Consider the following 25,369-nt stretch of genomic DNA (forward strand, 5'->3'; position numbering starts at 1 on the left):
CCTTCCATTTGGTTTTCTATTAACTCTGATCCTTCTGAGATTTGAATTTGAGCTACAACAGAGTATTTCACTGCACAAGAACAAAAACATGTTACAGTATTATGGTTCTATGAAAGGAAACAGAATGTCATCTGTGGGTCTCTTGGTAAATCCATTCTGTAAAGCATTCTTTCCTTATAAATCTGAGGTTCAGTATGAATCCATGACACAGGAATGGTGGCATTTTCACTAAACCCAAGAATGTTTTAAATGTTAAAGTTCTATCTAAAAACAAGAACTACTAAGGTTTTCCGTAAAGAAAAAAAAAAAAAACATGCTCCCTCCATACTTTATCAAAATCAAAATGCAATGCTGGCCTCCTTAAACATGCCAAAATATGACACCTTAGATTAAAATGTTGATTAAATCATGATGCTGCTACCAAGATTTTTCTTCCTTTGACATAAATAAAATCTTTTGTTGTTTTTAATTGACTGCTGCAATTAAGGACTGAATGTTTCCTTTTGGTATTTATTAAGTGAAACACCAAGAACCAGATGCACATGCATGCTGTCCCTGCTACTCAGGGAGGTGAAGACAGGAGGATCACTTGAGGCCACAAGTTTGAAGCCAGCCTAGGCCACCTATGAGATCCTGTCTCTTTAAACAAAAACAAAAACCCAAGATGCAAGACTACAAATCATAAAACTAAGCGTTTGAAAGGGAAAAAATTACAGTGAACTTCGGCCTCACTTTAGGTATTGAGTGGAGGAAGAGACAGATGGATGCTGCTAAAATCTCTGGTTCTTTCATTGCCACTGCCAAGTTCCCTTCCTTCAACACATCACCACTAGGTTTTACAATTGCATCCTGTCCTCTCGCTCTGGAAATGCTCTTCAAAGTCCCTAAGTATCCCCAATAATACCTTTTATTAACATTACATCTTCTTCGCAAGTATTTCAACATAGCTCACAAAAAAAATTCTGATTTAAGATTTTTCTCCAAGAAACTCCATCAATTACCTGAAAATATTCCTCTGATATTAGAAGCTAATTATGTCAGCACTTTATATATAAATCAATCTGAGATCATAGAAGTTGCTGAAGGTCAGAGAGCTACTTAGCTCAGGAAGCATGGGTGTAACCCAAGTGTTCTGATTATCATCTCCAGAATTATTTTTCAATAAAGATGTCATACTTACACACATCTAATGCACTTAGAGCTTCAAGGTTTAATTTCAGCTAATGCTTCATGTTTCAACAGGCAACTCTATTACCAATTCAACAGAAATTTAACAATACACTGAACAGAGCCACTCAAAGCTTCATCATATTCAAAGCAAAAGCACCTTTGGACTTTCCAGAGCAAACTCAATGTGGCAAATTAGTAAGACAGGGGGTCAGGGAGAGACCCCTGGAAACTGTGAAGATTTTTAAAATGCAATTTGCTTACTTGTATTTCACTTCCACATTCTCTTTGTAATTCCCAAAATTCTCTTTAGAAAGCAGGTTTCCCATTAAGAATATTTAACATCTCTTTCAAAAATCAAAGACCTCTACAAGTTATTTGTGTGTCAAGTCTGCCATCTTCTGCCGATAAATGGAATTACAGCTGTTGACAAAACCAATTTACAAATCCTAACTCACAATCCTTAGATTTTAATTTTTACGTACTTACATTGGGACCTATGTTCATCAAACCCTTCTCCCATATAAGACTCTTCCCAATCACGCAAATAAGTTCAATCGTTGTAGGTATTAGTCTTCCCTCGCCTGACAAGACTGCTGTCATGGGTAATCCAGACTACACAGGGAAGTCTTCCCAAAGAAAATAACTCTATCAACACTTAGTCTCTGTGTCTACAATTTGTTCACAGAATTTTATACAACCCTAAAGATAAGCCTCAAATGGATTTTTTGATTTTGTATTTTTCCGTAACACAAATGAGCCATGATTTCACAGGAGGTGACAAACATCCCACAGATGGATTTATAGATTGCTACCAATACAAAAATCTGAACGTGGAGGAGGTGGCAATGGTGACTGTATTTGCTTCCTACTGCTGCTCTAACAAATCACCACACATTTAGTGGCTTAAAACAAAGCTTATTATCTATAATTCTGAAGGTATGAATTCCAAAATGGGTCTTCCTGAGCTAAGATCAAGAGATGTCAGTCAGGCAGTATGCCTTCTGGAAGCTGCAAGGGAATGTTGACTTCCTGCTTTCTAGGACTCCCCTGCACTCCTTGGTTTGTGGCCCCTTGCTCTATCTTTGGACCAGCAGTATACCATCTTCAGCTCTCTGACCCCCGCTCCCCTCTCCTAAGGACCTTACTGATTAGACTGGGCCCACTTGAATAATCCAGAAAACTCTTTCCACCTCAACATTCTTTTTTTGTTGAAACGGAGTCTCGCTCTGTCACCCAGGCTGGAGTGCAGTGGCGCAATCGGCAAGCTCCGCCTCCCAAGTTCACCCCACTCTCCTGTCTCAGCCTCCCGAGTAGCTGGGACTACAGGCGCCCACCACCATGCCCGGCTAATTATTTTTTGCATTTTTTTTTTAGTAGAGTCGAGGTTTTGCCATGTTAGCCAGGACGGTCTCCATCTCCTGACCTCAGGATCCGCCCACCTTAGCTTCCCAAAGTGCTGGGATTACAGGCGTGAGCCAGTGCACCGGACCCCATCTCAATATTCTTAATATTATCTGCCAAATCCCTTTCCCATGTAAGGAAACACATGCAGAGATTTGGGGACTAGGACATATTTATGGGGGGGGGGGCATTATTTTGCCTATCATAGTAACCAATGGCAAATTCTGGAACCTGATCTTTTAAGAAAGCAGTGATGTGAATCCTTACTGCACAAGTAGTACACTTACCACTACTTCTGCCATTTTTTAAATACTACATGAAAAAGAAAACAGAGGTGCTCCCGGAAGTATACAGAGAAATATTTATCTAATTACTTATTCTGCAATGGCATTTTATTATTAGCTGGGAATAATAATAGCTGGGAAACTTGGAACACATCACCAAACTTCTTTGAATTTCAATTTCTTCATCTTCTGAATAGATATCTTTCCCAAAACTAGGAAATTCTAAAAACATGCCACATTCAGCAACTTGTATGAAATGGGGCTAGATCCAATGTTTATTCAACATTCTGTGTGTCAGATGCTAGGCTGGACACTTTGTAAGTGCTGTATAATTTCATCCTTGTAAGAACTGTGTCTGGGATGGCATTAATCCTATTTTTTCAAGATGAGGAAAACAGCATTTCAGTGAAGGCAAGTAAATGGCCTACAGACAAATACGTGGACAAGTTACAAATCTGACCCTGATCTGTGTAACTTGACGGCCCATAGTCCACACCATGCTACCTCCCTACAGACATCCTCAAATACTCCCTAGTTATTTAATAGATGGATCCAACTTACTTATATGCTCCTCAAAAACAGGGATCAAATTTCTTATTCGGTGTCTCTTAGCACCTATTAATAGTATTAGCTATACAACTCAAATATTGAAAAGCATGCAATCACAAACCAAAGCAAGTAAGTGACAGTGGCATTTAATTCAAGAACCCTAATCTTAACAAGGCAGTATTTTAGGAAATAAAGGTTTGTCACTGACAGAGTTCAGGCTCACTTGAAAGTGGCTAATCCTAACCTCCTTTGGTATTTTGGTCCTTTGAGAGTAGTATTCAGTCTTTCCATTTACAATGTAGTGGCAATAACTGACCAAGTTACACTCCTGTGGCTCAGAATCGTTTCTTCAACTTCATCATCCTACATGAAAATCATATTGTGCCTATAAAGCTCAACTTAATTGTGTTCTATAAACTCATGCAGCTCTTAAATAAAAAGTTAACAGAGCTTCCCTTCCCTTTTGTCCACTAACTAAATAAAATAATCAATGAAATACACTCTCCCAGATCATGAATCAATACCATCTGAACTAACACTGCATACTATATTAGAAAAAGAAAATCCATACAACAGAAAACAATCTGAAATATGTTAGAAAAGGAAGTCATCGAGAAACTGGGAGTGGGGGCACAGATGGGGTACGATGTTCCTTTCTAAAGGCATCCCTGATAAATCTCTTCAGCACATTCATGCCTGTACTATAGATGAATAACTACAAGCAAGGTCATCACCACACACAGATAACGCCAAGCCAGGGCAAGCCCTGACCCTCCCCTGTCCTGACCCTCTCTCTCTCTCTCTCTCGTCTTCTTCCCCTCTTTGCGTGTTAGCTCAGCCTCAGATGGCTGGGCCCACTGGCAAGATGGGGCACGCTTATTCAACTTAGCTCGGTAGACTCCATTAGAGAATTCAAGCAGGTGCACAACACACATAGACACAACAAACTAAAAGGCATCCATGATGAAAAACGCACTGAAAGACGTCACTGGAAGGGCTCCTGAAAGAATGATCATCTTTCCGCCAGCTCTACGTCTTCAACATCTCTTGAACTCACTCACTCCCTCTGCATCCCTCTGCCCCAGCTGTGGTTCTCTCCTGGGGATTCCTTTAATAGTCTCCTTATCTCCACACAGCTGCCAGGAGACTCTTTTAAAATTACAAGTCTGATTGAAAGATAAAAGCCCAACTCCTTACTATAGCAGGCAAGGCCCTATAGCTCTCAGCCCCTGCTTCACCTCAGGGTGACCCTGTCACACTGTGCTCCAACCATATGGAACTTAAAACTACCTAACGAGGGCTTTTCAGAACTCCAATACCCCTCCTTGCACCCACCCACCTAACAAACCATCCTATTCTAAATGCAAGATAATAAAATTGTACTATAACTGAGACTCCTGCTAAATAAGATTTTAGCTGCCCTGCCACAAAAACAAAACAAAAAGAGCAATTATGTTAAATGATGGATATGCTGACTTACTTCACTGTGGCAACCATTTTACTATCCATATGTATCCCACATCGTGTTGTATACCTTAAATAGATACACAATTTTTTAATGAATTAAACTAAATGCAGCTTAAAGGCTGGCTATTCTGTGAGGCTTTTTCTGAATTAACACCTATCCATCTACCCCCGTCTGGAAAAAACCAACGACTCCTTCCCTTCAGCCTCTCACTCTACTTTGTACAGATGACCCTCAATTTATGACAAGGTTACGTCCCAATAAACCTATCTTAAGCTGAAAACATTTCAAGTTGAAAATGCATGTGATACCCTAACCTACGGAACATCACTGCTTTAGCCTCACCTCCCTAAAACTTACTCAGAATACTTATTCCAGCACAGCTGACTGGGACGTGCACTGTCCAGCATCGCCCGAGAGCATCTTATCACCTATCACTAGGCTGGGAAAAGATCAAAATGCAAAATCTGAAACACAGTTTCTATTGAATGCATCTCACTCTTGCACCATTGCGAAGTCATTTAAGTAGAACCATCGTAAGTCAGGGACCATCTATAGTTCCTTTTCTTAAAAATGCCTGTAACACTTTAGTGCACTTACAGCAAGCCTCTAAAAGGCAGTATGTTATCCTGTCATTTCATCCTCAATGCCTGGGACATATTAGGGACTTCAGATCTAAATCCACACCACTAGGTAAGGACAATAAAAGTGGTGAAGGAATCTAAGACGAGGTGAACAAAAGCAACCTATTACAAAAAAGAATCAAAGACGTACAAGTGAGGAAATAATACAAAATAAAAGGAGTCTGGAAAACAAATTGTTTTTTATATTGTTGAGATAATTTTTTGTGTAATTCTTATGGTTTAGGGTTGCTAAGAAGGAATTTAAACGTCTGCCTGCCTTATGTATTTAATGCCCTGAAGGAAGACTCCCAGACACATTGAAAAAGTCAACAGACAGGAAAACAGGGTGAAAGGTCCCCATAATACATGGATGTGCTTAGACACACCAAACAAAAAAAGTGTTTGTTTGAGTGCACTCAGGTATCTGACAGTTCTGTTTCAGCTTCTGTGTTTCCTGGTAATAGTCATATACTATTGATAAACCTTCATTCATCTTTATATACAAGCAATTACCATCATTAGCTACACTTCACTGTGGCCCAGGGCAGCCATGTTACCTTCTACTTCACCTATCCCCCATGACTCAATTATACAACTGTGCAGACATGTGGCAAAATATTCCAATTGTAAGTGAGAGATAATCTGTATTGACTGATGAATATTTCAAAAGCATGATTAATTCAAAAGATAAAATACATTTCAAAAGTTGTCAACCTTTCTTCTTTATCTTGCTCAGTGGTTCTTCTTAGAAAAGGCCAGTGAAGATCATGAAGAATACTACATACTCATTTTTAAAACATGATATTAAGTACATAAACAAAACAGCTTAAGCCCCAAGTAGGGAAAAACTCAGTAACATGTGCACTGTGCTCTGGAGCTGAAAAACACCACACAGCATCTATGCGTCCAATCCTTTAACCAGTGGGAAAGCTGAATAAGAGCATGTTTGCCCCACATGCTGATCCCAAACGAGACCCTGGAATGGACTGTGGTACAAAGTGGGTCCAACGGCCTTGTCAGTTACTACAGCAGCTAAACCGTAAAACAAGCTGCCTTCACCTGCGAGGCTCTATGACAGCATGGGCCTTGGAGAAAACCTCAGTGAGGTTCCAACTCATTCTAACTCCGGTTAAATCCAAATCTACCTGTCCGAGCTCACTGTCACACTCAAAAATAACCGGTTTACTAAATTAGCCTGTTCAGGTCTAAAATATGTCATTTTGAGGAGAACAGAAAGAGTAACACATCTGATCTACAAGTGGTACACCACACCCAGGTTTGTGCACCTACTAAAATATTATGTAGGGAACTACTGAGCCAATTCAGTAAAAAGATTTACTACTGCGGTGTAAGTTCGGATGTTTTATGTGCCTAGATCAGTGGCATTTAAATATTGGTGAGTTGCACAATCATCTAGAAATTGTGTTTAAAATACAAAACATGAAGAGGAAGTCAACATTCCCTTGGAGCTTCCAGAAGGCATACTGCCTGACTGACATCTCTTCGTTTTTTGCCTTACGTATTTTTTCCTAATATTAATATTATTCCACAAACTCTTTTTCAATTAGTATTTCTCTATCAATTAAGGTTTCATCACAGAAGCAAAACCACTATGAGTGATAAGGATAAGGATTATAGAGATTTGACCAGCAATTATGGGAGCTAATTAAGCAATCTGTATAGGGCTGTTGTCTGCATCTAGTGTTGGGATAGAAATCAAAGGGCAGGCAACAGGGAAGGAAAGATGCATGTGAAGTGGGGGAAGAACAAGGACAGACTGGAAGTCACATTTATTTCTCACCAACCTGTGACACAGAAGTTGCAGTATAAGCTGGCACCCTTCATCACAGAGCCCACAAATCTGACCTAGAATTTGGAGAAGTTGACGGAGAAGAACCAATGGGAGCTGGAGGAGCTGGAAGCCAAACGCCAACATGGTGATACAGCCAAGTCAGTGACAGGGTGTGTGAGCTGCAACAGTGCCTGATCATATACCAACCTTCTGAGCAGAAATACAGCTCTTCACTTCTCCCTTACAAAGAACATGCAAATTTCTCTTGCGGCTGACCCAAACTGAAACTATTTTGGAAAGGAAATTCTCGGAAAAGTAGTTCCAGCTCAGTTGTGCTGACACAATACAAAGCTGTCACAATTTGAATGGATATTTTCTTCCACTCTTTGTCTTTTTTCCATATAATTATGTTTTACGTATGTCTCTTGTAAATTACACACAGCTAGAATTCTTCTTCTGTCCTATATAAGGCTCTGTCTTTTAGTTGTCAGGCTCTTATCTTCTAACTGTCACATTTAATCCATTTACATTTATTGCCATTTATGACTTTCATAATTTAAAAATAATTTTTAAAAAAGAAATAAATATGTACTGAAAATATATGCATGATGTGCATTTCTGAAGTATTTTATACACAAAACTTGTTACTTACCATTTCTCCAGCAGAGGCAGCCAACATATGTTTCATAGGTGTCAAATATGAAGATGAATCAGTATGCAAAAACCACTTCACATATTCATAGGTGATAAAAAATGCTGCAGCTGAAATTTAAAACAAGCCAGTCTTTCACAAAGTTTAAACATATATTCAAACTGTTAAGAAACATGCTTCTCAAAAGGTATGACAATAATTATTAAATTATGAGATATGGCCGGGAGCGGTGGCTCACGCTTGTAATCCCAGCACTTTGGGAGGCCGAGGCGGGCGGATCACAAGGTCAGGAGATCGAGACCATGGTGAAACCCCGTCTCTACTAAAAATACAAAAAAAATTAGCCGGGCGTGGTGGCAGGCGCCTGTAGTCCCAGCTACTCGGAGAGGCTGAGGCAGGAGAATGGCGTGAACCCGGAAGGCAGAGCTTGCAGTGAGCCGAGATCGCGCCACTGCACTCCAGCCTGGGCAACAGTCTATCTATAATGTTTTATTGCTAGTTACTCAAAATAATCATGGCTATTTTTTACTGCATGAATTCACGTTTACATCAAGAAAACAATCAACCATTTAATTACAATCTCTAAAAAGCTACCCCTATCACCATGAACTAATCATAGCTGCACATGAGGGCTTTAAAACTTTCTGTGTACTGTTAATCAAAAAATGTTTATCAGTTGGATAAAAGATAAGGCACAAGAGATAAAGGAATGACAAATTCATCTTCTGAAGGGCATTTGAACATGTCACAAACTCTGAAACACTAAGGGCAACAGCGTGATGGTGAAAATCAGTTCTCCAAAGTCAACAAAAGCTTGTAAAGGATCTTCACGTGGTAACAAATATACACTAGGCTAAATGAAGAGGCACTCTGTTCATGAATGAATAATGACCAGTTCAGGCAGTTTTACCTGGTTAACACAAGTCTATTCCCATTTGTGTTTCTTCATATGATTTTTCCCACTTCAGCCCACTTAATAAACGTGCAGCTATAACACCTCTAGTTGCATTCAGCTGTTAAGTTCTGCCACTCTACATCCTACCCTCCTAACCCCCAGGAAAAGAGACAGAGACAGTGGTAAAACTTCCTCCATTTCATGGTTAACCACCTCAACTTCATCTGACTTCATGCTTCTTTTGCAACATATAAGGTTCTTTAAGAATATAAGTTCCAAACCTCCCTCCACCCCCCAGGTGGCATCCAAGAAGGCTTCTACTAACTGCAAATGTCAGTACAGTCAGGTTCCAAGTTGGGGGCTGAACAAGTTAAGCAAAGAATAGGGGCTGGGCTATCTGATGCCTATAGTTTCTTCTGGCTCTTAAAAAAAAAAAACTATACTTTCTCTACATTCCCTTAGAAATAGGGAGTAAGGCTCCTAAACATGATCTTCTCTTCACCTCTTTCCATCTTTGGTCCCCTCTAGCCCCACCCCAACCCCTCACTCCTGCAGCATAGGTTTACGAAAACATCCACATCCACTGATGATCAACTACAGTGAAGTTCTGTACTTAGATTAAAACCGTAACCAACAGCAAAAGAAAAAAGACACCACGAACAAAAGTCCAATTCATACAAACCTTGCAGTAAAACAAGGCTATTTTTGAACCCTGGTACTCTGACTTTTCCCTAGCATCTCCCATTCACTAAAGTTTGGTGGATGGCAAAAATAATAATAATTCAAAACCACATTATATATGTAAACTCCTGAGGGAAGAATGTAAAACCTGTGATCTTAATGACATCACTATGTAACCTACGCACTACAGCTAACTGTACATCTCCCCGCAATAATCTTTATGTGCAATATGTAAGAGAAAAAGATCTTTAGAAAAATGAGTGTAGAGACACCATAAAAAATGGTGACCAAAAGACAGGGACTTAGTGACATGTTTCTTTGCAATTCCCTAGTTCAGAGGTTCTCAAACTTGTCTGAATTTAAGAATCATCTTGGGATTGTTTTTGTAACATTCAATGCCCAGGCCACACACCTCAGACCAATTAAGTCACAACATGTAGGGTTGGGTGACAAGCCCCAGTACAGGTGATCCTTGAACACGGGTTTAAATGCGCAGGTCCACTTATACATGGCTTTTTTTCAATAAATATATTGGAAAAAATTTTGGAGATTCGTGATAATTTGAACAAACTTAAAGATGAATCACATAACCTAGAAATACCAAAAAATTAAGAAAAGGTGGCCAGGTGTGGTGGCTCATGCCTGTAGTCCCAGCACTTTTGGAGGATGAGGCAGGTGGATCACGAGGTCAGGAGAGCGAAACCATCCTTGGCTAACACGGTGAAACCCCGTCTCTACTAAAAATACAAAAAAATTAGCCAGGTGTGGTGGTGGGTGCCTGTAGTCCCAGCTACTCGGGAGGCTGAGGCAGGAGAATGGCATGAACCCAGGAGGCGGAGCTTGCAGTGGGCCGAGATCGTGCCACTGCACTCCAGCCTGGGTGAAAGAGCGAGACTCTGTCTCAAAAAAAAAAAAAAAAAAAAAAAAGAAAAGAAAAGGCTAGCCGTGTCATGAATACATAAAATATATTTAGATACTAGCCTATTTTATCATTTACTAACATAAAATATAAAAAGTTAAAATTAATCAAAACTTACAAACACAAACCACACAGCACATCATTCATAGCTGAGAGAAACGTAAACAAATGTAAAGATGGGCCAGGCACAGTGGCCCACATCAGTAATCCCAGCACTTTGGGAGGCTGAGGCTTAAGCTCAGGAGTTCAAGACCAGCCTGGACAACATGGAGAAGGCCCATCTCTACAAAAAAATAAATAATTAGCCAGATGTGGTCGCCCACACCTGTAATCGCAGCTACTTGGGAGACTGAGATGGGAGGATCACCTGAGCCTAGGAGGTTGAGGTTGCAGTGGGCCAAGATCACGCCACCACACTTCAGTCTGCAAAATGGAGTGAGACCTGGTCTCGGGGGAAAAAAAAGGTATAGTGTTAAATCATAACTGCACAAAATTAACTGTAGCACATACTATACTACTGTAGTAATCTCTTTGCCACCTCCTCTTGCTATAATAGTGAGTTCAGGTGTTGCCGAGTATCCACTTAAAACGCCATGTGACACTAATTATCTCCACACGAGCAGTTCATTGCCCCAATAAATTGCCTATCACAGTACAAAAGGACCTCTCCCTGTTCTTACATATTTTTTCTTGTGGTCAGTGCCATACCACAAACTTTGAATGACACCATAGGACCCATACGAAGTGCCACTAGTGATGCTGGAAGTGATGACATTACAAGAAAGCTCCTAAGAAGCAGAAAGGAGTCATGACATTACAAGAAAAATTCAAACTGCTTGTTAGGTACCACAGACTGAAACCTGAAGCTGTGGCTGCCAGCCATTTCAAGAACAATGAATCCAGCTTAATCCACTGTTAAAAAAAAAAAAAAAAAAAATGAAACAAAACTCATTAACCCACCGCTGCAGCTATGCCAGCAGGCATGAAAACTTTGCACTTCTTGCAAAGCACCTTTTTTCTTGTTTTGAAAATGCAGCTTTCAAGTGGGTAAAGGATTGCTATAATAAAGGCATACTTATTATCTCCAAAATGATTTGAGAAACAGCGAAGTCATCTCATGACAAGATCAAATAAAAGGAAGGTGAAAGAGCTAAAGCTGAAGAAGTTAATACCAGCCAAGGATGGTTTGATAATTTTAGAAAAAGATTTGGCTTTAAAATGTCAAGATAACAGGAAAAGCAGCTTCTGCCATCCATGACTCAGTAAACAAGTTCCCAGCTGCCATTAGGTAAATTATTGAGGAGAAAGGACATCTGCCTGAATAGATTTCTAATGTAGATGAAAGTGCCGTATTCTGGGAAAAGAAAAATGTGGAGGGTGCAGCCAAGATAGCTGAATAGGAACAGCTCTGGTCTACAGCTCCCAGCCTGAGCAATGCAGAAGACGGGTGATTTCTGCTTTTCCATCTGAGATACTGGGTTCATCTCATCAGGGAGTGCCAAACAGTGGGTGCAAGACAGCCGGTGCAGCGTGTGCACGCGCCGAAGCAGGGCGAGGCATTGCCTCACTCGGGAAGTGCAAGGGGTCAGGAAGTTCCCTTTCCTAGTCAAAGAAAGGGGTGACAGATGGCACCTGGAAAATCAGGTCACTCCCACCCTAATACTGTGCTTTTCCAATGGGCTTGGAAAACGGCACACCAGGAGATTGTGTCCCGCACCTGGCTCGGAGGGTCCTACACCCACAGAGTCTTGCTGATTGCTAGCACAGCAGTCTGAGATCAAACTGCAAGGCGGCAGCGAGGCTGGGGTAGGGGCACCCGCCATTGGCCAGGCTTGCTTAGGTAGACAAAGCAGCCAGGAAGCTCCAACTGGGTGGAGACCATCACTGCTCAAGGAGGCCTGCCTGCCTCTGTAGGCTCCACCTCTGGTGGCAGGGCACAGACAAACAAAAAGTCAGCAGTAACCTCTGCAGACTTAAATATCCCTGTCTGACAGCTTTGAAGAGAGTAGTGGTTCTCCCAGCACACAGCTGGAGATCTGAGAACACGCAGACTGCCTCCTAAAGTGGGTCCCTGACCCCTGAGCAGCCTAACTGGGAGGCACCCCCCAGTAGGGACAGACTGACACCTCACTCAGCGGGGTACTCCTCTGAGACAAAACTTCCACAGGAACGATCAGACAGCTGAATTTGTGGTTCACGAAAATCTGCCATTCTGCAGCCACCGCTGCTCACATCCAGCCAAACAGGGTTTGGAGTGGATCTCTAGCAAACTCCAACAGACCTACAGCTGAGGGTCCTGTCTGTTAGAAGGAAAACTAACAAACAGAAAGCACATTCACACCAAAACCCCATCCGTACATCACCATCATCAAAGACCAAAAGTAGAAAGAACTACAAAGACGGGGAGAAAACAGAGCAGAAAAACTGGAAACTCTGAAAAGCAGAGTGCCTCTCCTCCTCCAAAGGAACGCAGTTCCTCACTAGCAACGGAACAAAGCTGGACGGAGAATGACTTTAACAAGTTGAGAGAAGAAGGCTTCAGACGATCAAACTAGTCAGAGCTACAGGAAGAAATCCAAGCCAATGGCAAAGAAGTTAAAAACTTTGAAAAAAAATTAGACAAATGTATAACTAAAATAACCAATGCAGAGAAGTGCTTGAAGGAGCTGATGGAGCTGAAAGCCAAGTTTCGAGAACTACGTGAAGAATACAGAAGCTTCAGTAGCCGATGTGATCAACTGGAAGAAAGGGTATCAGTGATGGAAGATGAAATGAATGAAATGAAGTGAGAAGGGAAGTTTAGAGAAAAAAGAATAAAAAGAAACAAACAAAGCCTCCAAGAAATACGGGACTATGTGAAAAGACCAAACCTACGTCTGATTGGTGTACCTGAAAGTGACGGGGCGAATGGAACCAAGTTGGAAAACACTCTGCAAGATATTATCCAGGAGAGGCGGGCGGTGGCTCACGCTTGTAATCCCAGCACTTTGGGGGCGAGGCAGGCGGATCACGAGGTCAAGAGATCGAGACATGGTGAAACCCGTCTCTACTAAAATACAAAAAATTAGCCGGGCGTGGTCGCGGCGCCTGAGTCCAGCTACCAGAGAGGCTGAGGCAGGAGAATGGCGTGAACCGGGAGCGGAGCTTGCAGTGAGCCGAGATTGCGCCACTGCACCCAGCCCGGCGACAGAGCAAGACTCCGTCTCAAAAAAAAAAAAAAAAAAAAAAAAAAAAAAAAAAAAAGATATTATCCAGGAGAACTTCCCCAATCTACCAAGGCAGGCCAACATTCAGATTCAGGAAATACAGAGAACGCCACAAAGATACTCCTCTAGAAGAGCAACTCCAACACACATAATTGTCAGATACACCAAAGTTGAAATGAAGCAAAAAATGTTAAGAGCAGCCAGAGGAAGGTCGGGTTACCCACAAAGGGAAGCCCATCAGACTAACAGCTCATCTCTCGGCAGAAAATCTACAAGCCAGAAGAGAGTCGGGGCCGATATTCAACATTCTTAAAGAAAAGAATTTTCAACCCAGAATTTCATATCCAGCCAAACTAAGCTTCATAAGTGAAGGAGAAATAAAATACTTTACAGACAAGCAAATGCTGAGAGATTTTGTCACCACCAGGCCTGCCCTAAAAGAGCTCCTGAAGGAAGCACTAAACATGGAAAGGAACAACCGGTACCAGCCACTGCAAAAACATGCCAAATTGTAAAGACCGTCAGTGCTAGGAAGAAACTGCATCAACTAACGAGCAAAATAACCAGCTAACATCATCATGACAGGATCAAATTCACACATAACAATATTAACCTTAAATGTAAATGGGCTAAATGCTCCAATTAAAAGACACAGACTGGCAAATTGGATAAAGAGTCAAGACCCATCAGTGTGCTGTATTCAGGAAACCCATCTCACATGCAGAGACACACATAGACTCAAAATAAAGGGATGGAGGAAGATCTACCAAGCAAATGGAAGACAAAAAAAGGCAGGGGTTGCAATCCTAGTCTCTGATAAAATAGACTTTAAACCAACAAAGATCAAAAGAGACAAAGAAGGCCATTACATAATGGTAAAGGGATCAATTCAACAAGAAGAGCTAACTATCCTAAATATATATGCACCCAACACAGGAGCACCCAGATTCATAAAGCAAGTCCTGAGTGACCTACAAAGAGACTTAGATTCCCACACAATAATAATGGGAGATTTTAACAACCCACTGTCAGCATTAGCCAGATCAACAAGACAGAAAGTTAACAAGGATACCCAGGAATTGAACTCAGCTCTGCACCAAGCGGACCTAACAGACATCTACAGAACTCTCCACCCCAAGTAAACAGAATATACATTCTTTTCAGCACCACACCACACCTATTCCAAAATTGACCACATAGTTGGAAGTAAAGCTCTCCTCAGCAAATGTAAAAGAACAGAAATTACAACAAACTGTCTCTCAGACCACAGTGCAATCAAACTAGAACTCAGGATTAAGAAACTCACTCAAAACTGCTCAACTACATGGAAACTGAACAACCTGCTCCTGAATGACTACTGGGTACATAACAAAATGAAGGCAGAAATAAAGAAGTTCTTTGAAACCAATGAGAACAAGGACACAACATACCAGAATCTCTGGGACACATTCAAAGCAGTGGGTAGAGGGAAATTTATAGCACTGAATGCCCACAAGAGAAGGCAGGAAAGATCCAAAATTGACACCCTAACATCACAATTAAAAGAACTAGAAAAGCAAGAGCAAACACATTCAAAAGCTAGCAGAAGGCAAGAAAAAACTAAAATCAGAGCAGAACTGAAGGAAATAGAGACACAAAAAACCCTTCAAAAAATTAATGAATCCAGGAGCTGGTTTTTTGAAAAGATCAACAAAATTGATAGACTGCTAGCAAGACAAATAAAGAAAAAAAGAAAGAAGAATCAAACAGACACAATAAAAAATGATAAAGGGGATATCACCACCAATCCCACAGAAATACAATCTACCATCAGAGAATACTACAAACACCTCTATGCAAATAAACTAGAAAATCTAGAAGAAATGGATAAATTCTTCGACAAATACACCCTCCCAAGACTAAACCAGGAAGAAGTTGAATCTCTGAATAGAACAATAACAGGTTCTGAAATTGTGGCAATAATCAATAGCTTACCAACCAAAAAGAGTCCAGGACCTGATGGATTCACAGCCAAATTCTACCAGAGGTACAAGGAGGAACTGGTACCATTCCTTCTGAAACTATTCCAATCAACAGAAAAAGAGGGAATCCTCCCTAACACATTTTATGAGGCCAGCATCATCCTGATACCAAAGCCTGGCACAGACACAACCAAAAAAGAGAATTTCAGACCAGTACCCTTGATGAACATTGATGCAAAAATCCTCAATAAAATACTGGCAAACCGAATCCAGCAGCACATCAAAAAGCTTATACACCATGATCAAGTGGGCTTCATCCCTGGGATGCAAGGCTGGTTCAACATACACAAATCAATAAATGTAATCCAGCATATAAACAGAACCAAAGACAAAAACCACATGATTATCTCAATAGAGGCAGAAAAGGCCTTTGACAAAATTCAACAACCCTTCATGCTAAAAACTCTCAATAAGTTAGGTATTGATGGGACGTATCTCAAAATAATAAGAGCTATCTATGACAAACCCACAGCCAATATCATAGTGAATGGGCAAAAACTGGAAGCACTCCCTTTGAAAACTGGCACAAGACAGGGATGCCCTCTCTCACCACTCCTATTCAACATAGTGCTGGAAGTTCTGGCCAGGGCAATCAGGCAGGAGAAGAAAATAAAGGGTATTCAATTAGGAAAAGAGGAAGTCAAATTGTCCCTGTTTGCAGATGACATGATTGTATATCTAGAAAACCCCATCGTCTCAGCCCAAAATCTCCTTAACCTGATAAGCAACTTCAGCAAAGTCTCAGGATACAAAATCAATGTGCAAAAATCACAAGCATTCTTGTACACCAATAACAGACAAACAGCCAAATCATGAGTGAACTCCCATTCACAATTGCTTCAAAGAGAATAAAATACCTAGGAATCCAACTTACAAGGGATGTGAAGGACCTCTTCAAGGAGAACTACAAACCACTGCTCAATGAAATAAAAGAGGACACAAACAAATGGAAGAACATTCCATGCTCATGGGTTGGAAGAATCAATATCGTGAAAATGGCCATACTGCCCAAGGTAATTTATAGATTCAATGCCATCCCCATGAAGCTACCAATCACTTTCTTCACAGAATTGGAAAAAACTACTTGAAAGTTCATATGGAACCAAAAAAGAGCCCGCATCGCCAAGTCAATCCTAAGCCAAAAGAACAAAGCTGGAGGTATCACGCTACCTGACTTCAAACTATACTACAAGCCTACAGTAACCAAAACAGCATGGTACTGGTACCAAAACAGAGACACAGATCAATGGAACAGAACAAAGCCCTCAGAAATCATGCCACATATCTACAACCACCTGATCTTTGACAAACCTGACAAAAACAAGAAATGAGGAAAGGATTCCCTATTTAATAAATGGTGCTGGGAAAACTGGCTAGCCATATGTAGAAAGCTGAAACTGGATCCCTTCCTTACACCTTATACAAAAATTAATTCAAGATGGATTAAAGACTTACATGTTAGACCTAAAACCATAAAAACCCTAGAAGAAAACCTAGGCAATACCATTCAGGACATAGGCGTGGGCAAGGATTTCATGCCTAAAATACCAAAAGCAATGGCAACAAAAGCCAAAATTGACAAATGGGATCTAATTCAACTAAAGAGCTTCTGCACAGCAAAAGAAACTACCATCACAGTGAACAGGCAACCTACAGAATGGGAGAAAATTTTTGCAACCTACTCATCTGACAAAGGGCTAATATCCAGAATCTACAATGAACTCAAACAAATTTACAAGAAAAAAAAACAACCCCATCAAAAAGTGGGCAAGGACATGAACAGACACTTCTCAAAAGAAGACATTTACGCAGCCAAAAAACACATGAAAAAATGCTCATCATCACTGGCCATCAGAGAAATGCAAATCAAAACCACAGTGAGATACCATCTCACACCAGTTAGAATGGCCATCATTAAAAAGTCAGGAAACAACAGGTGCTGGAGAGGATGTGGAGAAATAGGAACACTTTTACACTGTTGGTGGGACTGTAAACTAGTTCAACCATTGTGGAAGTCAGTGTGGTGATTCCTCAGGGATCTAGAACTAGAAATACCATTTGACCCAGCCATCCCACTACTGGGTATATACCCAAAGGACTATCAATCATGCTGCTATAAAGACACATGCACATGTATGTTTATTTCGGCACTATTCACAATAGCAAAGACTTGGAACCAACCCAAACGTCCAACAACGATAGACTGGATTAAGAAAATGTGGCACATATACACCATGGAATACTATGCAGCCATAAAAAATGATGCGTTCATGTCCTTTGTAGGGACATGGATGAAACCGGAAACCATCATGCTCAGTAAACTATCGCAAGGACAAAAAACCAAACACCGCATGTTCTCACTCATAGGTGGGAATTGAACAATGAGAACACATTGACACAGGAAGGGGAACGTCACACTCCGGGGACTGTTGTGGGGTGGGGGGAGGGGGGAGGGACAGCATTAGGAGATATATCTAATGCTAAATGACGAGTATTAATGGGTGCAGCACACCAACATGGCACATGGATACATATGTAACAAACCTGCACATTGTGCACATGTACCCTAAAATTTGTAATAAAAAAAAAAAAGAGTCAGTTAGGCATTACCTTTTCCAGAAAGTCTTCCCTACGTGCCTAGGCTTAGCTAAGTTCCCCTCCTCTAGGCTTCCATTCTATCTTCGTATGCCTCTATCCCAGCAATTACATCATTATATGGAAATGATTTGGTTTTGCATTTTTTCCCAAACTAGATGGTAATCTCTTTATATGTGAGAATGTATCTTGTATCTTTTATCTTCAGGGTTTTATACCTCAGAAACAACTATAAGCAATAAACATAATGTAAATACATTTCCTTACAGTAAAAAAAAAAAAAAAAAAAAAAAAAAAAGAAAAGAAAAGAAAAATGTCACCAAGGACATTTATTAGTAAGAAGAGAAGTAGGCAAATCCTTCACAGTATTCATGACAGAGCCAATCAAGAAAACCATAAAAGAGATTATGGATGTGGCAAAAAAAAAAAAAAAAAAAAAAAAAAGGCTGTGGCTGAACAGTTTCAAAATATAGATCTTAAATTCAAGAGCTAACAGACACCACACCAGAGGAATTAACAGAAGACAACTTGGTGGAGATGAGTGCTTCCAAACCAGTGTCAAATGACAAGAGAGAAGATGCAGAAGAAGGAATGCCAGAAAAGAAAATGACATCAGACAATCTAGCAGAAAGGTTCTGATTAATAAAGACTGCTTTTGACTTCTTTTATGACAAGGACCCTTCTATACAATATGGGCACTGAAACTAAAGCAAATGGTGAAAGGATTGGTACCACATAGAATCATTTTTAGAGAAATGAAACAGCAAAAAGGTGAGACAGAAACTATGATATATTTCCACAAAGTTACACTATGTGAGCCTGCTTCTCTTGCCTCCCCTTCTACCTCCTCTACTTCTTCTGCCTCTGCCACCCCTGAGACACCAAAATCAACTCCTCTTTTTCCTCCTCCTCCTCAGCCTACTCAAGATGAAGACCTTTATGATAATCCACTTCCACTTACTGAATATACCTTTTCTCTTTCTTATGATTTTCTTAGTATTTTTTCTCTAGCTTACCTGCTTATAAGAATACAGTATATAAAACATTTGCCAGGCACAGTGGCTCACACCTGTAATCCCAGCACTTTGGGAGGCCAAGGCAGGCACATCACATGAGGTAAGGATAACATGGTGAAACCCCGTCTCTACTAAAAATAAAAAAATTAGCCGGGTGTGGTGGCATGTGCCTGTAATCCCAGCTACTCAGGAGGCTGAAGCAGGAGAATCACTTGAACCCAGGAGGTAGAGGCTGCAGTGACCTGAGATGGCACCACTGCACTCCAGCCTGGGGGGTGACACAGCTAGACTCCATCTCAAAAAATAATAATAATAATAAAAAAACACATAAACATATGTTAATACATATCTTAACACACATACAAAGTATGTGTTAACTGTTTATGCTATCATTAAGACAGCAGCAGGCTATCAGTAGTGAAGTTTTGGGGGAGTCAAAAATTATATTCTGATTTTTTACTGCACAGGGGGTTGACAGCCCTAACCACCACATTGTTCAAGGGTCAACTGTATTTGTTTAGGCTCTTCAGTAATGAGGTGATTCCAAAGCGGACAAATTGGGGAACACGTGCCCCTCTCACATACTTAAAACTATGCTTGGCATGGAGTGGATGCTCAGTTAACAACCTGTTACAATTACTCAAAGTATTAACATACACAAAAATGGAAGGATGACCAAAACAGTTTGCCATTCTAATGATGACTGGGGGATGGGGAAGGACAGGAGAAAAAAAGAAACAGAAATACTATTTTTCTCTTTGCACTACAAATCTTTATATGAATGCTATGCTCACAGATTGAACATTTAAATGCCAGGTTAACGTAACAGAAAAAAATTCTCATGAATCATCCTGCGAAAAACAAAAGCAATCCCCAGAATTTAAGAATCTTCTAGAACTGTGGTTTTGTGGGTGTGTCTTATGTGTGGTGAGTTTTTGTTTTGTTGCTTTAGATTACTTTCGAATGCCACTAGAGGCATCCAACAGTAAACAATAAAAATAAGTATCTGCAAACAGTATACGAAGAAGCAGATTAAACAAAACAGATTACACTGACTTAAGAGTAAGAGCAACATAAGTCACACAACATGACTTCAGAACTAAAACAAAAAACACTGGAAGGAGAGTATCCAGGAGAACATTAGTGAGAAACACTTGCATCATCTAAGAGCAATTTAATTAGGATAGAAATGTTTAATGCCTCTTAGGTTCACCTGCTCTCTAAGATGCTCCAAAACAGCTATCATCAAACTTGGCTTCCCAGTGGAGTCACCTCGGAAGTTATTACAACTCCTGATACCCAGGCAAAGCCTAGGCCAATTAAACTTCTAGGATGACACAGGACATCAGTATTTTTCAAGGCTTCCCTGTAGATTCTAATGTGCAGGCAAAGTTGAGAATTATTATTCTGAGGAATCACAACATTAAAATAACACTTTAAGGATTCTAGCTGGAAATTTTAACAACAAAAACAATTTTTAAAAGATTGATTTTTTTTTCTATTACAAATATATTGAAATGGAATCCATAACACTATCTGATTCAAAAATAATGGGTTAGGCCCAGTACAATGGCTCATGCCTACTATAATCCCAGCACTTTGGGAGCCCAAGATGGGCAGATTTCTTGAGCCTAGGAGTTCAAGACCAGCCTAGACAACATGGCAAAACCCATTCTCTACAAAAACTACAAAAATTAGCTGGGCGTGGTGGCACACGCCTGTAGTCCCAGCTACTTAGGGGGCTGAGGCAAGAGGATTGCTTGAGCCCAGGAGGTCCAGGTTGCAGTGAGCTATCATCTCACCACTGCACTCCCACCTGGGCGACAAAGTAAGACCCTGACTAAAATAAATAAAAAATAATAATGACACAAGGTTAAAGAAGGAAATTCAGAAGATAAGCTTCAACACACAAGGAATTCTATGGGGGTAAGACCACACACCATTCTGAAAATCCCATCTTATCTTGGCTTTACAGAAGTGAGAATATAATTTTTTACCATTAGGAAAGGATCCAATAGCAGCAGAAGGAACACCAGCATATATTCCATGAAAACCACCAGCCTTATGAAATCCTTGGGGACTCTGCAGCCTGGTTTTAATGGTATCCAGAGGAAATAATATCAAGTCAACAGAAACACCTGCTACCCCACCAGCCTTTGGAAAAAAAAAAAGAGGGAAGAAAAAGAAAAAAAAAAGGTTACAACAAAATAAGCTCTCTACCACTTGCGGGCAAGGATAGGAAGACAGTCTTTAAAGCACATTTCTCATTCCTTTCAGTCCACAACTTCTGCGGCACAGCCTAAATCTAGTTTTCCTGGGAAAATAGCCATTATTGTGCTATATTTTTAAGTTGTAAATGTTATATTTTCTTTTTAAATCAATTTTTAATAAAAAAAATTTTAAACAAAATTTAATTCATTGTTAATACAGTACTCACATTGTTCGAAAAAAAAAAAAAAAGTCCAGATGTGGTGGCTCATGCCTCCCAGCAGTATGGGAGGCAGAGGTGGGAGGATCGCTTAAAGCCAGGAGTCCAAGACCAGCCTGTGCAACAGAGTGAGACATCATCACTACAAAAAATAAAAAATTAAGCTGGGGATGGTGGCACATGCCTGTAGTTCCAGCTACTTGGGATGCTGAGGAACAAGGATCACTTGAGCCTAGGAGTTCAAGGGTTCAGTGAGCTATGATCCCTCCACTGCACTCTAGCATAGGTGACAGAGCAAGACCCTGTCTCTTAAAAATAAATAGCCAACGAGCACAAATAAACCTCAGAAAAAAGGTAAAGAGCTCAAAGTCTCCTTCCAACCTTGTTCCTAATAACTCGGGTAAACCAGTTTTATTGGTTTTTTGCTGTATCCTTCCAAAGTTACTTTAAACATACACAAGCATGTATGAACATATAGTTTCATTTTCTTTAAAAAGAAAAGATGATGTACAATATGCACTATCCTGTGCTTTTTTTTTTTTTTTAACAATTTATCTTTTCACATCAGACCAAATGTTACGTTGTTGTCTTAACTAATAAGCACTGAATCCGAATTGACTCCTTTGAGACTGGAATTTTGAAACAGCTTATGATCTCTGTGAATCTGATCTGTATTTTAATAATCACACATCTAAGGACTCATATAGTATTCTCTTCATTTTAAATGTATTTGAAAATTCCTTGCTAATTTTCAAATCAAGTGAATAAATTCATTTTTTTAAGAGCTAAATTCCTAAAGGAAATTAAAATCCAGCCCAAACTAGTCATCTCCCAAGAGATACCACGTTGCTTTGGGGAAGCTGTACTTGTCAAAACTCTTTAATTCCTGCTAAATGGATTTTGGGGGGAAAAAACTGATAAAGAATTAACTCTGTACCTCATGATTATAGTGACACATATGTAGAATATTTTAAAACTCGTTACACCTTAGTCAAAGAAAACAGAAATTGACAAAATATGAACACAAGGAGCATCAAAGGAAGGCTAATACATATGAATCCTTACATGTGTCATTATTAAAATACAGATCTAGATTCACAAGGATCATTAGTTGTTTCAAAATGTGGGTCTCCAAAATGTCAATATAGATGCACTACTTATTAGTGAAAAAGACAAAAACATAACATTTGTTCTGATACCAAAAGATCACCCAGATTTAAAGGCATCATTTAAAGATGTGAGTCAAAATCAGTTTATAGTAGGCAGACAGAGGCACTATAAAGAGGAAACTTTCCTACATAGTAATTTTTTTAACTAAATTGCTATTTTTTGCTATATTTTGAAAACAGAACCATGTGAATACATTACCTATTCAAACAGTAAAAGTACACATTTTTAAACTCTACATTTCATGCCAAAGGAAAAAAAAAATCAGTATTATTCAAACATACAACCGAAGTTCAAACTGATTGTTTCCATCTTTTTCAGTTTACAAAATGTGCAGATGCTACAAAGCTTGGTACCTAGCAAATACTATCTGCTTTACTTACCGCTCACCATAAAACCATCCCAGGAGTTAACTTGAAAAATGAAATACTTTAATGATAAATCCAATACCTATTTTCAAATTAATTAGCACAGGTTAATTATTAAAAATTAATTTACACTAGACAAGTACATTACTACAAATAGTAATACTATACTTCATTATCAGCCCAAAGACATGAAAGAAGCCCAAAGACCCTGAAGTTCTACTCCGCAAATTACCGAAAAAGACGTCACCCAAAAGGGCACAGAAATGTGCCAGTAGAGAAACCAAATAGTACCAAAAGAATATCCAATAATGTGGGATTTCTTTCTGGATATAAAGGTGGCCTTCCCTAAGTCATGAGGAAAAGTTCACAAGTAATATAGGAAAGTAAAAAGGCCAATTGTCAAAACTCTTCTTACTTCTTCTTTCAGGGTTTTTATAAAACTCAGTAAGTAGAGCCGGGCATGGTGATATGTAACTGTAATCCCACCCACCTGGGAGGCTGAGGCAGGAGGATCGCTTCAGCCCAGGAGTTTGAGATTACAGTGAGCTATGATTATGCCCATGAATAGCCACTATGCTCCTGCCTGGGCAACACAGGAAGACCTCATCTCTAATAATAGTTTGGTAGGTAAATATTTTGCCTGCCTCTTCGTTTTCTCAAAATACAGAGAGAATAGAACCCTGGTGAAAACGTCTCATGTGACTAGATTATTTAAAAATATGCTGCACTTCACTCTAATTTTCTCTTTAATCTTAGCAGAGGATTCAGAGAAGTGCTATCTGCTGCTAAATTTTAATCAATAATTACTCTTTTAATCCAGTTGGCTACTTTACATGTATTGATTCTCTAACCCTTCTTTCATCACAATTCTTATCTTCTGAGGGAAAAAATGACCAGATTCAATCTACCTGTCTGGTAAAACTTGACTCAAGGATTACTAATCGCTTCTATCGATTTCAAACTTCTATATAACTCAAATGTCATTTAAATTCATAAGACTGAAAAAAAAAACAGCTAACAGAGAACCTGAAGAATACCTATATATTTACCCACACAACCACATATTTCAGATTTAAACAAAAACCTTAAGGAATGCCTATATCAATATCATTTTGTATGTAATTATGTAAAAAATGTATAAGCCAGTAACAATTATAAAGAACTCTGTCAAACTCTTTCATTCTTTAGCCCGAAAATGTTATTTTGTTATAATCATATATCAGAAAGTTATCAAGCCAGTGATTCATTTCATAATTTATGGTAGCTTATACTGAAAAGTTCTAACTAGAAAAAAATCCAAAGAAATAGGACATCACCCAGATAACCAGCAAACCTTGCTAGAGCATCACAATGTATTCAGACCTCAATATCTTACAGATAAAATACATGTCTCTACCTTAAGTTAATAAATGTATGAAGTGTTGGCAGACTGTAGAGAGGAAGTGCCTAATTAGTGCTCTGCAATTACTCTGAGAAGTTATAGGTCAGAATTACATGCTATAAAACTTTTTTTCTCAAAAGGAGGAGGGAACACCACCATAAAAACAGCATCGCTGCTCCCCTCTAGGGCAAAACCAAACCATCTGTGCAATTTAACTAAGCAAAATTAACAGAGGCCACTGGCCTAAATGACAGCTAAGAAGAGCCAGCCATAACATTAACATGGCTTCTCAAGGGAAACATTCCCTGACAGTCTCGGTTTCCTCCACAGTGAAGTGGCCACCCATAACTTGAACCACCATCTTCCTCACTGCAGAACTGCCACCTCTGCTTTCTGACATACCTGTCATCTTCCCCGCTTCCCATTTATTCTCCCTGCAGTGCTCGCTGCCTCTCTGTACGAATCATTTTCATAAAATCCAAATTTCATCTTGCCACTCTCCAGCCTATAAATCTTCCAAACTTTCCAACAGCCCCGAGGATGAAGAAGAAAACCCTAGCACGGCCTTCCAGGCTCTGGAGGTTCTGGAGCCCCTCCAACTCCCAAAACTCGCACTATGTGCCCTTTGCTCAGTCCTTTCTTTCCACCTGATCTTTTCCTCTAAATCATCTGATCTTCCTCATTTCAAGGACTTTGTACAGATGCCCCCTAGTCTCCAGTTCAGGTTTAGATCCTGTTGTTTCCAAGCACTGAACA

General features: G+C 39.8%; 1 protein-coding gene across 6 annotated transcripts in view; it reads right to left on the reverse strand.

Annotated features, from left to right (window-relative positions):
• SLC25A26 (solute carrier family 25 member 26) overlaps positions 1–25,369 on the reverse strand; it is a 164,657-nt gene that overhangs the window by 127,534 nt on the left and 11,754 nt on the right. For 3 of the 6 annotated variants that reach the window (XR_004027606.1, XM_030802096.1, XM_030802097.1), the window contains exons 2-3: positions 21,267–21,423; positions 7,937–8,046 (exon numbers count right to left, since the gene is read on the reverse strand). The exons of 1 other annotated variant lie outside the window; for it this stretch is intronic. Coding sequence is in view for 4 of the 5 variants with exons in the window: in XM_030802096.1 (XP_030657956.1) it covers positions 7,937–8,046; positions 21,267–21,423 (267 nt within the window). In the remaining variant the exon portion in view is untranslated. The remainder of the gene's footprint in view (positions 1–7,936; positions 8,047–21,266; positions 21,424–25,369) is intronic. 2 more of the 6 variants (XM_003279592.4, XM_030802098.1) reach the window with 1 other exon arrangement.

Source organism: Nomascus leucogenys, chromosome 21 (assembly GCF_006542625.1).
Source record: "Nomascus leucogenys isolate Asia chromosome 21, Asia_NLE_v1, whole genome shotgun sequence".
NCBI classification, from domain to species: Eukaryota; Metazoa; Chordata; class Mammalia; order Primates; family Hylobatidae; genus Nomascus; species Nomascus leucogenys.